Source organism: Sabethes cyaneus, chromosome 2, assembly GCF_943734655.1.
Source record: "Sabethes cyaneus chromosome 2, idSabCyanKW18_F2, whole genome shotgun sequence".
Lineage (NCBI taxonomy): Eukaryota > Metazoa > Arthropoda > Insecta > Diptera > Culicidae > Sabethes > Sabethes cyaneus.
Window position 1 is genome coordinate 57,489,661 of NC_071354.1, and position 16,595 is coordinate 57,506,255.

At 41.2% G+C, this 16,595-nt stretch overlaps 1 protein-coding gene across 1 annotated transcript; it reads left to right on the plus strand.

Annotated features, from left to right (window-relative positions):
- Positions 1–5,627: 5,627 nt before the first annotated feature.
- On the plus strand, positions 5,628–7,331 carry LOC128738160 (bifunctional peptidase and arginyl-hydroxylase JMJD5). Its single transcript, XM_053833073.1, has 5 exons — positions 5,628–5,882; positions 5,940–6,105; positions 6,279–6,390; positions 6,480–6,903; positions 6,969–7,331. The coding sequence occupies exons 1-5, from the start codon at positions 5,652–5,654 to the stop codon at positions 7,224–7,226; spliced, it is 1,191 nt and encodes a 396-aa protein (XP_053689048.1). The 5' UTR covers positions 5,628–5,651; the 3' UTR covers positions 7,227–7,331.
- The last annotated feature ends 9,264 nt before the right edge of the window (positions 7,332–16,595 follow it).

The following is a 16,595-nucleotide window of genomic DNA, read 5'->3' on the forward strand; positions in this document are numbered from 1 at the left end:
AAATTTCCTCATAACTCGAGAACTAATCAAGCAAATGGAACCAAATTTGGCATGTGAAAGTTTTCGAGGGCAAGAAAATTTTCTATGTTGAATTAGGACCCTTCCTCACTTTAAGAGGGGGGGGCTCCTGTACAAATGAAATACCAATTTCCTCATAACTCGAGAACTAATCAAGCAAATGGAACCAAATTTGGCATGTGTGTGTTTTTGGAGACAAAATTTTTTTCTATGATGAATTGGGACCCCTCCCCACTTTAAGTGGGGGGGGGCTCCAATACAAACGAAATACAAATTTCCTTATAACTCGAGAGCTAATCCAGCAAATAGAACCAAATTCGGCATGTAGGTGTTTTTGGAGGCAAGAATTTTTTCTATGATGAATAAGAACCTCTCCCCACTTTAGGAGGGGGGGCTCCTATACAAATGAAATACAAATTTCCTCATAACTCTAAAACTAATCAAGCAAATAGAACCAAATTTGGCATGTGGGTGTTTTCGGTGACAAGAATTTATTCTATGGTAAATTGAGACCCCTCCCTCTTTATAAGAGGAATTATAACTCCTCTCCCCTTTAAGAGGGGGGGGCTTCCATACAAATTTCCTCATAACTCGAGAACTAATCAAGCAAATGCAACCAAATTTGGCATGTGAAGGTTTTCGAGAGCAAGAAAATTGTCTATGGTGAATTAGGACCCCTCCCCACTTTAAGAGGAGGGGCTCCTGTACAAATGAAATACAAATTTCCTCATAACTCGAGAACTAATCAAGCGAATTGAACCAAATTTGGCATATGTGTGTTTTTGGAGACATTTTTTTTTCAATGATGAATTGGGACCCCTCCCCACTTTAGGAGGGGGGGGGGTCCTATACAAACGAAATACAAATTTCCTCATAACTCGAGAACTAATCCAGCAAATGGAACCAAATTTGGCGTGTAGGTGTTTTTGGAGGCAAGAATTTTTTCGGTGATGAATTAGGACCTCTTCCCACATTAGGAGGGGGGGCTCCAATACAAATGAAATACAAATTTCCCCATAACTCGAGAACTAATCAAGCAAATAGAACCAAATTCGGCATGTGGAGGTTTTTGGAGGCAAAAATATTTTCTACGGTGAATAAGGATCCTTCCACACTTCAAGAGGGGGGGCTTCTACACAAATGAAATACGAATTTCCTCATAATTCGAGAACTAATCCAGCAAATAGAACCATATTTGGCATGTGGGTGTTTTTGGAGGCAACCATTTTTCCCATTATGAATTAGGACTTCTTACCTTTTTAGGAGGGGGGGGGGCTCCCATTCAAACGAAATACAAATTTGCTCATAACTTTAGAACTAATCAAGCAAATGGAACCAAATTTGGCATGTAGGAGATTTTTGAGTCTTGAATTTATTTTATGATAGTTAGAGACCTCTCACCCCTGTGGTAGGGGGATATGGACTCTCATACAAATAAAACAGAAATTTTTGCGAAACTCAAAAACTAATCCAACTCAAGAAATTCGAGACTCTTCTATAAAACATTAATCAATAACAAGACCACAAAAACTATCTATAGTAACACTAGATCATTCAGGACGAGCCGGTCGCGAGTGTTGCCGGTGACCCGCTGTCGGAAGCGCCGCCCACTGGGGGGCTTGCAAAACTCGAGATAGTGACAAAGATCATCCGAGATTCATGATTTATGTACAACACAGGTTAATTTGTGGCAATACGAAGTTTGTCGGGTCAGCTAGTCGTAAAATAAATTCAAGACTCCAAAATCTCCCACATGCCAAATTTGGTTCCATTTGCTTGATTAGTTCTCAAGTTATAAGGAAATTTGAATTTCATTTGTATGGGAGCTCCCCTCTTAAAAGGGGAAGGGGTCGTAATTCACCATAGAAAAAATTTCTGCCATCTAAAACTCCCACATGCCAAATTTGGTTCCATTTGATTGATTAGTTCTCGAGATAAGAGGAAATTTGCATTTCATTTATATGGAAGCCCACCCTCTTAAAGGGAAGATGGGCCATAACTCGCTTTCTAAAGAAGAGAGGGGTCTCAATTCACCATAGAAAAAAATCTTGCGTCCAAAACCACTCACATGTCAAATTTGGTTCCATTTGCTTGATTAATTCCTGAGTTATGAGTAAATTTGTTTTTCATTTGTATAGGAGCCTCCCCCCTCTTAAAGTGGGGAAATCCATAGAAAATATACCATAGAAAATATTCTTGCCTACAAAAACACCCACATGATAAATTTGGTTCCATTTGCTTGATTAGTTCTAGAGTTATGAGGAAATTTGTATTTCCTTTGTATGAGAGCCCCCCCTCTTAAAAAGGTAAGGGGTCCTAATTCATCATAGAAAAAATGGTTGCCTCCAAAACCACCCACATGCCAAATATGGTTCCATTTGCTTGATTAGTTCTCGAATTATGAGGAAATTTGTATTTCATTTGTGTAGAAGCACCCCCTCTTAAAGTTGGGAGGGGTTCTAACTCACCATAGAAAATATTTTTGCCTCCAGAAACCTCCACATGTCAAATTTGGTTCTATTTGCTTGATTAGTTCTCGAGTTATGAGGAAATTTGAATTTCATTTGTATAGGAGCCCCCCTCCTAAAGTGGATAGGGGTCCCAATTCATCATAGAAAAAAATTTTGTCTACAAAAACACCCACGTGCCAAATTTGGTTCCATTTGCTTGATTAGTTCTCGAGTTATGAGGAAATTTGTATTTCGTTTGTATAGGAGCCCCCCTCTTAAAGTTGGGAGGGGTCCTAATTCACCATAGAAAATATTCTTGCCCTCGAAAACTTTCACATGCCAAATTTGGTTTCATTTGCTTGATTAGCACTCGAGTTATGAGGAAATTTGTGTTTCATTTGTATAGGAGCCCCCCCTCCTAAAACGGGGAGGGGTCCCAATTCATCATAGAAAAAAACTATGTCTCCAAAAACACCCACATGTCAAATTTGGTTCCATTTGCTTGATTAGTTCTCTAGTTATGAGGAAATTTGTAATTCGTTTGTATAGGAGCCCCCCCTCTTAAAGTGGGGAGGGGTTCTAATTCACCATAGAAAATATTCATGCCCTAGAAAACTTTCAAATGGCAAATTTGGTTCCATTTGCTTGATTAATTCTCGAGTTATGAGGAAATTTGCATTTCATTTGTATAGGAGCCCCCCTTCCTAAAGTGGGGAGGGGTCCTAATTCATCATAAAAAAAAATTTTGTCTGCAAAAACACCCACATGCCAAATTTTCTTCCATTTGCTTGATTAGTTCTCGAGTTATGAGGAAATTTGTATTTCGTTTGTATAGGAGCCCCCCTCTTAAAGTGGGGAGGGGTTCTTATTTACCATAGAAAATATTCTTGTCCTCGAAAACTTTCACATGCCAAATTTTGTTCCATTTGCTTGATTAGTTCTTCAGTTATGAGGAAATTTGTATTTCATGTGTATAGGATCCCCCCCTCCTAAAACGGGGAGGGGTCCCAATTCATCATAGAAAAAAACTATGTCTCCAAAAACACCCACATGTCAAATTTGGTTCCATTTGCTTAATTACTTCTCGAGTTATGAGGAAAATTGTGTTTCTTTGGTACAGGAGCCCCCCTTCTTAAAGTGGGGAGGGGTCCTAATTTACTATAGAAAATATTCTTGCCCTCGAAAACCTTCACATGCCAAATTTGGTTCCATTTGCTTGATTAGTTCTCGAGTTATGAGGAAATTTGTATGGAAGCCCCCCCTTTTAAAGAGGAGAGGAGTTATAATTCCCCTTATAAAGAGGGGAGGGGTCTCAATTTACCATAGAATAAATTCTTGTCACCGAAAACACCCACATGCCAAATTTTGTTCTATTTGCTTGATTAGTTGTCGAGTTATGCAGAAATTTGTGTTTCATTTGTATGGGAGCCCCCCCTCTTAGTGGGGGGAGGGGTTTCTAACCATCACTAAAACCTTTCCTGGCCCCAAAAAACCTCTACATGCATATTTTCATGCCGAGTGGTTCAGTAGTTTTCGATTCTATAAGGAACATACGGACAGACAGACAGACAGACAGAAATCCTTCTCTATAGGTATAGATTGCAAGGAAAATTGTCCAATCAATAAGTGCGCAATCGCTCATAAATCGTTTCGGTACCTTCGGCGCACTTATTGCTTGGAAGATAACGAAAAAATGCGCCGAAGGTACCGAAACGATTTAGGCTAAAATAGCACTTTTATGAGCTATATCGCACTTTGGATGGTAGATTTTTCCTTGCAATTGACAATATATAATTTTACAGTGGACCCCCGTTCGTTTGAACGATTCCTCATGCAAACTAACGGGGTTACTTTTTAATTTGAACAACTGGTAACCCGAAATATGCTGAAACCTGTGTGAACTGGCCGCCCTGCTCTTTGTTATTGTTTTGGTGGTTTGTTTTAGTTGGCAGTTGCAAGTGCGAATATTGCATTTTCCGATCGGATTTCTCTCTTAATCGTTAGGAAAACGAAATGTGAAACCGATTAAACACGCTAGGTCAGTACAAACGAAACGTGTTTATGTGCATTGTCTGCACAAACAAATGATGTCATATTGAGAATGACATTTGAACCATTTTTAATTTGCACGTCGTGCAAACCAACGGGGTTCAAATTAAAAAGTGTTCAGATTAAAAATGGTCAAACGAACGGGGGTCCACGGTATATATTTTATATGAAATAAAAACTTCTATTGCAAACAATACTCGGTAATTTTTTATCTGTTCAAGTAAGCCCGCCTTTTATACCTTAAACGATACCTTATATTCGTAAAACTCCCCGTGATTCAATCGTGCCAACCAAATAACACACAATACTTCATTTTTGAAGAAACTTAGATCACCTTTGATTATTGATTAGTGACTGTCGCCGTTAACTATTTTGAAATTCTCAAAGCATTTAAAATGTATTCCAAGCCTGATACAGCAAAGTTTCGTTAATTGGTGGTTCGTTAATTGGGCGGTTCGTTAATTGGGTGTTCGCTAATTGGGCTATCTGACAACTTGAATGTCAAAATTGTATGGAATTTTCGAGTTTAGAAATTTCTAACAACTGTCAGTCGGCCCAATTAGCGAATCAGCTGGAGTGCAATCGTGGCCCAATTAACGAATTCTGGCTGTATTTCGAACATAAAAATTGGGCTTAAAATCCTAAAAACCCATGACGGCTATTTGAACGTTGTATGCCGGTCAAGTTCCGGTACGCATGACGTTAATAGTCCTTAAGCCATAATCGATTCGCTATAAAGGATTCGCTCAAGGCTGCCAAGTGATTTTTGAAATATCTTTCAACCTAAATACTTGCCTAAATATTTCGTAAAAAGCGGTTTGTGAAAGTATTTAACCTTAACCTGAGAATTTAACAACCTGATACAAAATTTAATTGTCTGGAAATGCTTGCCATGCATTCTTAACTTTTCCATTTTCAATGGAAGCCTTTTATAAATCTGTAGCTAAAATTCTGAGATAAAAATTTTATCTCCAAATTTTAAAAATTTTAAAAATTAGGATATGCAAAATTGGCATGACTGGCCACAGTGCAACTGGCCAACTCCGGGCAGCGGCAATTGTTTTGTTTTTGTTTAGGATGGATCTCTTACAAGAAATTTCGAATATTTTAATCCAAATAAATAACAGTGATTTTATGAAATCAATCAATACAAGCCTTTACAGCAATGTTCTCAAAATTGTAATGGATTTTCCAAATTTCGAAAGTGTAAAACTAGGGGAGAGAGAAGCTACGCAAATAGCAAACTGCAACCTTCGACGGATCGGTATCCTGTACGATTTGGTTAACTGTAACCTGCACACCGGCGAGTGGAGTAAGGTCCCCTTGGAAGAATGTAAGATGTTCAGGGTTTTGTCTGCTCTAAGGGTGAGTACTAGCTATAATAATTAGTGTGAAATTTAGATCCAATTTATTTTATTTCAGATATTCTACATGTTACTGTGTTCAGAGGACAATGTAGACCAGCTCGACGATGTAATCTATGTAGCCGACTTTGGAAATATGCTGGGATCACCGGTATATATAGATTACAATGGCGAAAATATTGATTTACTAAAGTCTATTGCCATGCTTTTGAAAAATGCTAAAAGTAAGTTTCTTTACTTTTCTCTTTTGCAATTTTGCTTGTATAAACAATAGAAATACCTTTCCGTAGATATACAGTACTCTTAATGCATTGTGATGGTTTATGGACCAAAACAAATTAATATCCTGCAGTAGATTACCCTACATTCGCTTACAATATATTTTTTTTTTCAACAGAAAACAAAGAGGAAACTGCTACACCCGTTAAACGAGCTAAAATAAGCGATGACTGTACAGAAGAGGTATGCGAAGTGCCAATTTTGCATCGACCGTCCTTAGAATATTTTGGGTAAGATGTTATTTACTCGCATACATTCAATTACATTTCACTACTTTGCAGATATCGAAATTTGCTCATTTGTTAATTGTACACTCTAGGAGCGAGCACTACGCTAAAGCAGAGCCAGCACTCCTTCGAGACGTGATAGACGATTGGCCTGCTCTGCATCTTTGGTCCGATCCCAATTACCTCATCGAGAAGGCCGGCGAAACAACTGTCCCGGTGGAGATAGGTTCAACATACAGTAGCGATGACTGGTCGCAGCAATTGGTAAAATTTAAGGATTTTGTTGTCAACAGTTCGGGGCTATGTTTAACAGCGGAAGCATCCAGCCAACGTAACGTTCCAGTCTACTTGGCACAGTATGAGTTATTCGATCAAATACCGGAGCTGCGAGCAGACATTTTTGTGCCGGACTATATTGGCAGAACTGACGTGAATCCTCGAATTAAAGCATGGTTGGGCCCGAAAGGCACAGTATCACCACTGCACACCGATCCGAGCCATAATTTGCTTTGCCAGGTGAATACTATGACTTTTTGCTCGGACTTTACATAATAAATTTTATGCCTAACTAACCCACGCAGGTGTTTGGCAGTAAAACAGTCATTTTGGCATCTCCAGGGGATACACCGAACCTCTACCCACACGACCATTTCATGTTGAGTAACACTTCCCAGGTGGATGCGAAAAACGTTAACTATGAGCGGTTTCCGTTGACCCGTAAGGTTCACTTCCGTCGGCTGGGGCTACGACGCGGAGATGTCCTGTACATCCCTCCTGGCTGGTGGCACTACGTTGAATCTCGGACACCAAGCTTTTCCGTAAGCTTTTGGTTTGACTAGGAGCGGACAGCTCCCAACAGTGCTGGCTGGATCAATTATGATGTTCCAAACATTTGATACAGTGAAAGTTGCTTCGAAAAGCAACGTGGAAAGTAAGTGAACAATGCGCAGGTGCAACGGATAGAGGCACATTTGCGAGTGAATTTTGAAACGATGTTTCACTTTTAAGTTAGAAAAATAAAATATTTTGTTTTACGGTTTGTTACGAAATTAAAAAAAAAGTTCAAAAAAATGTTAAACAACAAGCATGATTAATTTCGTTATGTCCTTTTCACTGTAGAAAAAAGAAGACAGCAGATCAAATATCCCACTGTGCGGATGCCCTATTCATATCTCATCAGCCGTTCAACTGAAGCTGCTCGAAAGATGCAGTGGATAAGCGCACATTTCATAATGCTTTATTTAGACAATATCCTGTAAAAATTATCACGCTTCTTCGCTAGTTCCGCTTCGGAGGGTTTTCAGTTAAGCTTCGACATTTCATCCGGGTTGGACGTGTTTGCGCCACAGCTGAAGTTCTGACGGAAGTTGTTGTTAGAAATAGTAGTCAAATGTGCAATATTGGCAGAAGAAAATCTTGTCTGTTCTACGTGCGAAATAGAAGACAATTTGATCTGTGATTTAAAAAAGTTTGCAATCTCGTTGAGTGGTTTATGCCATGACTTGGACTAATTCGCACAGTTGTGCGGTACTAGTGATTGTGTCAACGTTTTTTCAAGGTACGAGGCTTTCCCTAAGCTATGTTTTATAATTCAATTCGTTTAAAAATGCAGCATAAAATGTGTTTCACTGGGAGACTTTCAAATTATAACTTGATGAGCCAAGGATGATGACAACCGTTTTATTGCTTCGATTTGAACGGACATCATGCAAATCATCATTGCGAGCAAAGCTTGTTAGGAGGGATTTAGAGCTCAGGCTCGACCGCAAATTTTGACAGGGCAAAGCTCAGTGAATAAATGGATCGTTTATATTTACTCCTACATTTAATTCATAGCAAACAAGAAGTCTGCTTGCTATTATACGGTTTTGTGGTTGTGCTGGGATATAGAAACTTAAAGCAGCCGGAAGCCTCTGCATTCATCATGCTATCTCTTCAGATTCAACCGATTCAACTCGTCTGTAGTAGGTAAATCGTATTTAATTTCCCGAAGCTGCTTCAGTAAAACCATTGAAAAGCATCTTTTCATACAAAATTAGTGAAGTTAAACCAAAGTTGTTTAAAAAGCCGTTTAAATTTATTAAATGTTTATCAAAAAAAAATTTAATGGAGGCACGCGGTATTTGGTAATTCCGGAGGAGACCCACGTTGAAAAGTTAAATTATTTGTTTTTCTCTTTTATGCCAAGCTAATCAAAACTTCGTGCCAATCCAACAAAAAGTATATGTGTCTTTAATTTGCTTCATTCTACCCCTACGCTTCGGTTGACTCACAGTTGACCAAGAATTTTTGTTTTCTGAAACGTACACAATTTCAAATTTCGACAATCTTTTCCAATTTAACATCTTATTTTATGCATTTTATTACAAAGTTGGGCTCACTTTTAATATTCAAGCAAAACTGCAAACCACATTAAGAGACAACTGAATCAAAATAAGCATAAAGTAGGTCCTGTGGGAGAGTAACGATGACCACCTCTTACATCACACACCTTGGTTCTATTGACTAGTTACTTATCCCCCGTTTGCATTCAACTGTTGCCAACGTTACTGATACACATGTAAAACATTTCCTCTTTCTCTGTATACTTTTTTTCACGGATAGACGCGATTAAAAACGTTCTTGTTATTTTCTTAAACGAGTGGTGTTTTTATTAATATAAGTTCCTTTTTCCGTCGTCTTTCGGTCTCGCTTGCTGTCGGTAGGGGCTCTGCCCACAGGTTATGCGCCCAGATACGCGGAATTCGCGGAAAAGTGACGAACAAAGTTGTATATTTTTCGGTCGGAAGATTCCACAGCGCGTGTGTTACAAAATGGCGGATAGTGCAAAAATTGCTTTCCCGAAGCTGAGCCAGGCAAATTGGGGCTCCTGGAAGCAGCGGATGGAATGGTTGCTCGAAAAAGAGGACCTATGGGAAGTGATAGCTGTTGCAAAGCCTGAACCGGTAACCGAAGAGTGGAAAAATCGCGATCGGAAAGCGCGAGCGAATATTGGACTGTTTCTCGAAGAAAGCCAATTCAAGCTGGGGAAAAATGTAGAAAGTGCACGAGGGATGTGGAATGCTTTACGAGAGCACCACGAAAAAGCGACAATGTCGACCATAGTGCATTATCTTGGGCTATTGTGCAGTGCTAGCATGTCGGAAGGTGAAAATATGGACTCGCATCTTGCCGGTATGGAAGAATTGTTCGATAAACTTGCTGCTGCGGGCCAGAACATAGAAGAGCCATTGCAGATTGCTATGATCTTTAAAAGTGTGCCAGAGTCGTATCATGGATTGGTACAAAGTCTGCAGAGCCGGGCGGATGCAGACTGGACAGTGACATTAGTGAAAACTCGGCTGCTGGATGAGTATAATCAGCGTCGGGAGAAAAGTGTGTCGCTATCCAATGACATGAAAGCGTTGAAGTTTGATGCTGGTAAAAAGCCGGAGAAAGTGTGTTATTTTTGTAAGCAACCGGGACACTTTCGAAAGCAGTGTAAAAAGTGGCAAGCACAGAATGGCAGTAGTGTGTCATGGAAGAAGCAAGGGCCAAAAGGTGCAAACACTAATGCAAAGCAGGCTCAGGGAACAACCGGTGCTGTATGTTTTATGGCTGGTAAAGTAAAGCCGAATTGTTGGGTTATTGATAGTGGCGCGTCATGTCATATGACGAGTGATAAAGCGTTTTTCTCAGCACTGTGCACAAGTGTAGAATCGAACGTGACATTGGCCGATGGTAACAAAACAAGTGCGTCCGGAATCGGCGAAGGTGTTATTTTTGGTGAAAACGGTCGTGGCGACCGAGTAGAAATCACTCTGAAAAATGTGTTGTATGTACCGGATCTGGATGGCGGGTTGATTTCGGTGAGCCAACTTGCTGCTAAAGGTTTTGAGGCCAAGTTTGGTGCGATGGCCTGTGCAATCGTTAATGCTGCAGGTGAAACAGTTGTAGTCGGTGACAAAATTGGTAGTCTTTATCGACTACGCGTTCAGGAACAGTTATTGAAAGCTGGAAATGAGCATCACGAGTGGTGCCAACACACTTGGCATCGCCGAATCGGGCATCGAGACCCCGATGTATTTCGACGCCTGACAACGGAGGATCTGGTAAGTGGCTTTAAACTCAAAGACTGTGGATGTTATATTACATGCGAGTGCTGCCTGAAAGGAAAAATGGCACGGAAGCCGTTTGCTCCGGTTATCGAGCGGAAGACTACACAACCGTTAGAGATAATCCACACAGATCTTTGTGGACCGATGGAAACTGTAACCCCATCTGGCAATCGGTATCTCATGACACTAATCGACGATTACAGCCGATATACTGTCGTGTACCTATTGCGGAACAAGAGTGAAGCAGCCGGCAGAATCAAACAGTACGTTCGATGGGTGCAGAATGTTTTTGGAAGGAAACCTCTTGTCATTCGGTCCGATGGTGGTGGTGAATATGTCAATCGAGAGTTACGTGATTTCTACGAGGCTGAAGGAATAAAAGCACAATTTACCACACCATACTCACCACAGCAAAACGGGATTGCGGAACGCAAAAATCGCTCACTGCAGGAAATGGCAATTTGTATGCTAGCGGATGCTGATTTGGGGAAGCTGTACTGGGGCGAGGCAGTGCTAACGGCAGCATATCTTCAGAATCGGCTACCGTCTCGTGTGCTCCCAAAGACGCCGTACGAGATTTGGACAAATCGTAAACCGGATATTGCTCATCTCCGAGTATTTGGTTGTGATGCTTATGTACAAGTTCCAGATTCGAAAAGATCCAAACTTGATCAGAAAGCCGTAAAGCTCACCTTTGTAGGGTATTCCGAGAATCACAAAGGATACAGATTCGTTGATCGTACTACCAATCGCGTGACAGTTAGTCGGGATGTAAAGTTCATTGAACTAGGTAACGAATCCGAGCAGAACACGAATGAATCCGTTTCAGCTGATGCAGATCTAAATAGCGAGATTGACATCCCAATTGTTACACCAACAGAGGCGGCTGTGCCAAGAGGCGGCGACGATGATGAGTTATCCGCTGGATTGGAGGGATGGGACGATGCCAACGATGAAATGTTTGATGAACCATTCTTAGGATTTGAAGATTCACATGTTGAAGAGGAGCAAAGTTTACGTCGACAAGATAGACAGACAAGAGGTGTTTTGCCGAGTCGTTACGAGGATTTTATAGTCGGAATCGCAAACTACGCACAGGAAGAACCGACTGATTATCGCAAGGCTCTAAAGCTGGCAGACTGGAAAAAGGCCATGGACGATGAGATGGAGTCACACGACGAAAATAAAACTTGGGAACTTGTGCAGTTACCAAAAGGGAAGAAAACGATTGGTTCGCGATGGGTATTCAAACTCAAGAGGAACGAAACCGGTAACATCGTGAAGCACAAAGCAAGATTGGTCGCGCAGGGCTTCAACCAACGATATGGTGTGGACTATGTAGATGTCTTCGCACCAGTTACACGACAGGAGACATTTCGAGCGTTGCTGGCTGTAGCGGGGAAGAATAAAATGAATCTTCAGCACTTTGACGTTAAAACTGCGTATTTACATGGAACGGTCGAAGAGGAGATCTATATGCGCCAACCGCCGGGATATGAAGCTATCGGAAAGGAGGAGTATGTCTGCAGACTTAAGAAGAGCATCTATGGACTGAAGCAATCAGCGCGTTGCTGGAATCGCGCTCTTCATGCAGTGTTGACCCAGCTGGAATTTAAACAATGCGAGTCCGATCCTTGTTTGTATGTTCGACGAAATGATTTGCGTACTATTTTTATGCTTGTTTACGTCGACGACATTTTAATTGGCTGTGCTGACAGTAAGTTGATAGACGAAGTTTACGAAGCGCTACGGAAGGAGTTTGATATTACGAATCTTGGAGCAGTAAAACATTTTTTGGGATTTGAAGTACGTTGTGACGAAGGAATCTACAGTCTACGCTTGACAAGTTTTATCGAGGCGCTGATTGAAAAGTTTGGCCTCGAGAATTGCAATCCTTCGAAAACACCAATGGGACAGGAGTACACAAGTTCAGTTAGTAGTAGTACATTGTTCGAAGATACAACACTGTATCGAAGCTTAGTAGGTGCTTTACTTTACGTTGCTGTGAATGGAAGACCGGACATAGCTGTGAGCGTATCGATTCTAGGGCGAAAAGTCAGCGAACCAACGGAGGTTGATTGGAAAGCAGCTAAGCGTATTGTCAGATATCTTAAGGGCACTAAGGATCTGAGATTAAAATTTGGTCCTGGAGATGGCTGGTCACTTGTCGGTTACTCTGATGCGGACTGGGCAGGCGACCATGCTAGCAGAAAGTCTACAACCGGGTACATTTTCTTCTTCGGCGGCGGACCTGTGGCTTGGGTTAGTCGCAGGCAATCGTGTGTGAGTTTGTCATCCATGGAAGCTGAATACAATGCATTGAGCGAGTCTTGTCAGGAGCTAATTTGGCTGCGCAGATTGCTGATGGATTTCGGAGAGACACCGTTAGAAGCTACAACAATGTTTGAGGACAATCAAAGTTGTCTGAGCTTTGTACAGGTAGAGCGAACAAGTAAGCGGTCAAAGCACATAGACACGAAACAACATTTCATCAAGGATCTCTGCGATAGTGGTATAGTGAAGCTTGTTTACTGTCCATCGGAGCTTATGTTAGCGGATGCACTTACGAAACCGTTAGGAGCAACGAAGTTTCGGCAGCTGCTGGATCGCCTTGGTTTATCGAGTTAAGCCACGGTGCTCATCGAGGAGGAGTGTGGGAGAGTAACGATGACCACCTCTTACATCACACACCTTGGTTCTATTGACTAGTTACTTATCCCCCGTTTGCATTCAACTGTTGCCAACGTTACTGATACACATGTAAAACATTTCCTCTTTCTCTGTATACTTTTTTTCACGGATAGACGCGATTAAAAACGTTCTTGTTATTTTCTTAAACGAGTGGTGTTTTTATTAATATAAGTTCCTTTTTCCGTCGTCTTTCGGTCTCGCTTGCTGTCGGTAGGGGCTCTGCCCACAGGTCCAACATAAACTCATTGGAGAAAACTGAATTTTTTTTAATTTTAGCAAAATATTGCGTTTATTTGTTTTGGCTTCTTTTAAATTAATTTGGTAGGTTCTCATATAAGCAAAATTTTATTTTAACCAATTCTATTCAACTGTTTTTATATATTTTAATCCTAAGATAAAAACTGTATTTTTTCAGCTTTAATTTCCATAAGTTTATTTTTGTTTCCTTGAAAACATTTTTCAATGCTTTTCAATATTGCTCCAATTGCTCGTTAAGTTGGCAGTAGCAACAGAACCACCTTCTTCACGGATTTGTGGAGCATCCACGGTGCTTAAAATAATTTATGATACAATTTCGAGTTTCCAACTAAAACTGAAAAACACATTCAGGTTGGTATTAAAACATTCATCGCAAGGATAGCAAGGAAAGTGGGCAAGAAACAACTACAGTGGACCCCCGTTCGTTTGAACGATTCCTCATGCAAACTAACGGGGTTAGTTTTTAATTTGAACAACTGGTAACCCTAAATATGCTGGAACTTGTGTGAACTGGCTGCCCTGCTCTTTGTTATTGTTTTGGTGGTTTGATTCAGTTGGCAGTTGCAAGCAGCGAATATTCATTCTCCGATCGGATTTCTACCATAATCGTTGGGAAAACGCAAAGTGAAACAGATTAAACACGCTAGATCTGCACAAACAAATCGTGTTTATGTGCATTGTCTGCATCAGCAAATGATGTCATATTGAGTATGACGTTTGAACCATTTTTAATTTGCACGTCGTGCAAACCAACGGGGTTCAAATTAAAAAGTGTTCAGATTAAAAACGGTCAAACGAACGGGGGTCCACGGTATAACCTGCAGGGAAGGAAGTTTTTTGAAGATACACCGGAACATTTGCTCACATGGATAAGTCAGATTGCTACTCTAATTGACTGTTAAAATTTCAAGTATCAACAACGCTGGTGTTTCTTTTATATACACGACGAAGACGTCGGTATGAATCGCGGTATGAATAAATAATCTCAATCCCAGCGTCGAACCCTCCCTCCCCGTATAGCATCCGTTTTTTTTAGTGGATACAACCGCTATCAAACCGCAGGGGTGTATGTAAATCGTCGCTCGGGCAGGATGCTAAACACAATCTGTCTAGAGGGTAAAAAACTCATTATGCTCGGTGGGCTATGCATTGAAAGCCTCCGGTTGAGACACTGACCTATAATATGTTTACCTTTTTCCATTCCTTTTATATTCATTCACCGGTGAAGTGTACTCTACGGCCGCCGACATGACATATTTTAATCACACATCATGTGGAAACTAAGGATATTTTTATTTTGCCGGTACAGGTGTGCCTATAGGAGGATACAATGAACGTGCGGCCTGTATATGTAGGTATAACAGAACATCACAGGTTGAAGGAATTTTCAACTCTGTTCTGTACACTTATGTATAGGATAATTTGTGTTGCGCGCAAAAAATATTTTTATTAAATATGTAAACCACGTGTAAAGCAAATGAAAAGCGGATCTAGGTGTCACAGATCACGGTGAATAGCGGTCTATTCATCATTGGCACAGATATGTACATTCATGTTTGTTAATGCATGGCTAGTCTAACACAAAAATCATATTACATATTTCTAAGTTTTTTTTGGAGTGATAGTTTTGTTCAATACGATTACAAATGAACGAGCATTACTTTAAAATTACTTTTGCCCAGACAAAAATAGAAGGCCAGGCACCGACCTTTCAAAAGCATTTTTTGGCGGGTCTATTTTTACACAATCTTCAGGTCTTCCGCATTACATTATGAGAATTTTTTTACATTAAACATTATAGAAAAGGAAAGGCACGGCGCACGGGTCCCAACCTGAGCTCATCAGTGTATTTGAAATTACACTTTGTAATTGGATATAGAATTGGACTTCACATTGTGTTGCAAACATCACCAACGTACGCTCCCTACGGGGTGCGGATATCGACTCGGACCATTACCTAGTAGCAGTACACGTGCGCTCAAAACTATCGACGATTTATACCTCGCGACAAAGCCGCCCTCATCGGTTAAACATTCGGCAGCTAAACAACCCGCCAGTTGCCGAAAACTACGCGCGCGTACTGGATGAAGCTCTGTCTTCCTCTGTGGAGGTAGATGCTTCGACCCTCGAAAACAGATGGAGCCGCTCGGCCTTCAATGAGGCCGCTACCGCGGTGCTAGGAGTGGTAACCTCGAGTGCGCGAAATGATTGTTTTGACGGGGAATACCAACAAGCGATAGAGAGGGAAAAAAGAGCATCTAAGCATATCCACGAGAGAGAATTTGGCCAAGTATCGATGAGCGCGGAATGAGTTGATCACGATCCTGAGGAGACGACCTCGACATCATTACTAGAAACCTTGGGACGGTGGAGGCAATCTGTGCCAGACTAAAAACGGAGGCCAGGAGGATAGGGCCCATAGGGCTATAAATCAATGCGTCGAAAACCAAATATATGGTAGGAAGAGGCTCCAGAGAAAGCAACGTTTGCCTCCCACGGACAGGGACTTTTGACGGCGATGAACTGGAAGTAGTTGATAAATTCGTATATTTGGGATCTCTGGCTATCGCCGACAATAATACCAGTAAGGAGATCCAACGACGCATACACGCTGGAAATCGAGGCTACTTTTCCCTCCGCAAGACGCTTCGATCTAGGAGCATACGTTGCCGCATAAAGCTGACGATGTACAAAACGCTAATCAGACCGGTAGTCCTCTTCGGACTTGAGACAGTAACTTTACTTACGGAAGACACACGTGCATTAGCCGTATTTGAACGAAAGGTGTTGCGGACTATTTTTGGCGGAGTACAAACGGAAAGCGGAGAGTGGCGGAGGCGTATGAATTACGAGCTACAGGCACTGCTTGGAGAGATTCCCATCATACACCGTACACTCATCGGCCACGTTGCAAGGATGCCGGACAACTGTGCAGTGAAACCCGATGAGGTGGGCACCGCTAACCGAAATTTTAGCTTCGCTAACAGCTAGTCCGCTAATTCAAAACGTTAGCTTCGATAACAGCTAACGGCTAAATTGGTTAGTAGCGCAAATTTGGCAATACTTTGATAAGCGCCAATTTTGGCAAAAACGAAAATGTTTCCTTGCAAAAGTTGTTGGGAAGGCATCTCACCAACCGTTAAATGACAGCACCGAAGTTAC

Excerpts from the sequence above, each read along its gene's own strand:
- LOC128738160 (XM_053833073.1), top strand. The coding sequence starts at position 5,652 with ATGAAATCAATCAATACAAGCCTTTACAGCAATGTTCTCAAAATTGTA. Across the intron at positions 6,106-6,278 it reads GCTTTTGAAAAATGCTAAAA|AAAACAAAGAGGAAACTGCT; the intron begins GTAAGTTTCTTT and ends TTTTTTCAACAG. Across the intron at positions 6,904-6,968 it reads GCCATAATTTGCTTTGCCAG|GTGTTTGGCAGTAAAACAGT; the intron begins GTGAATACTATG and ends TAACCCACGCAG.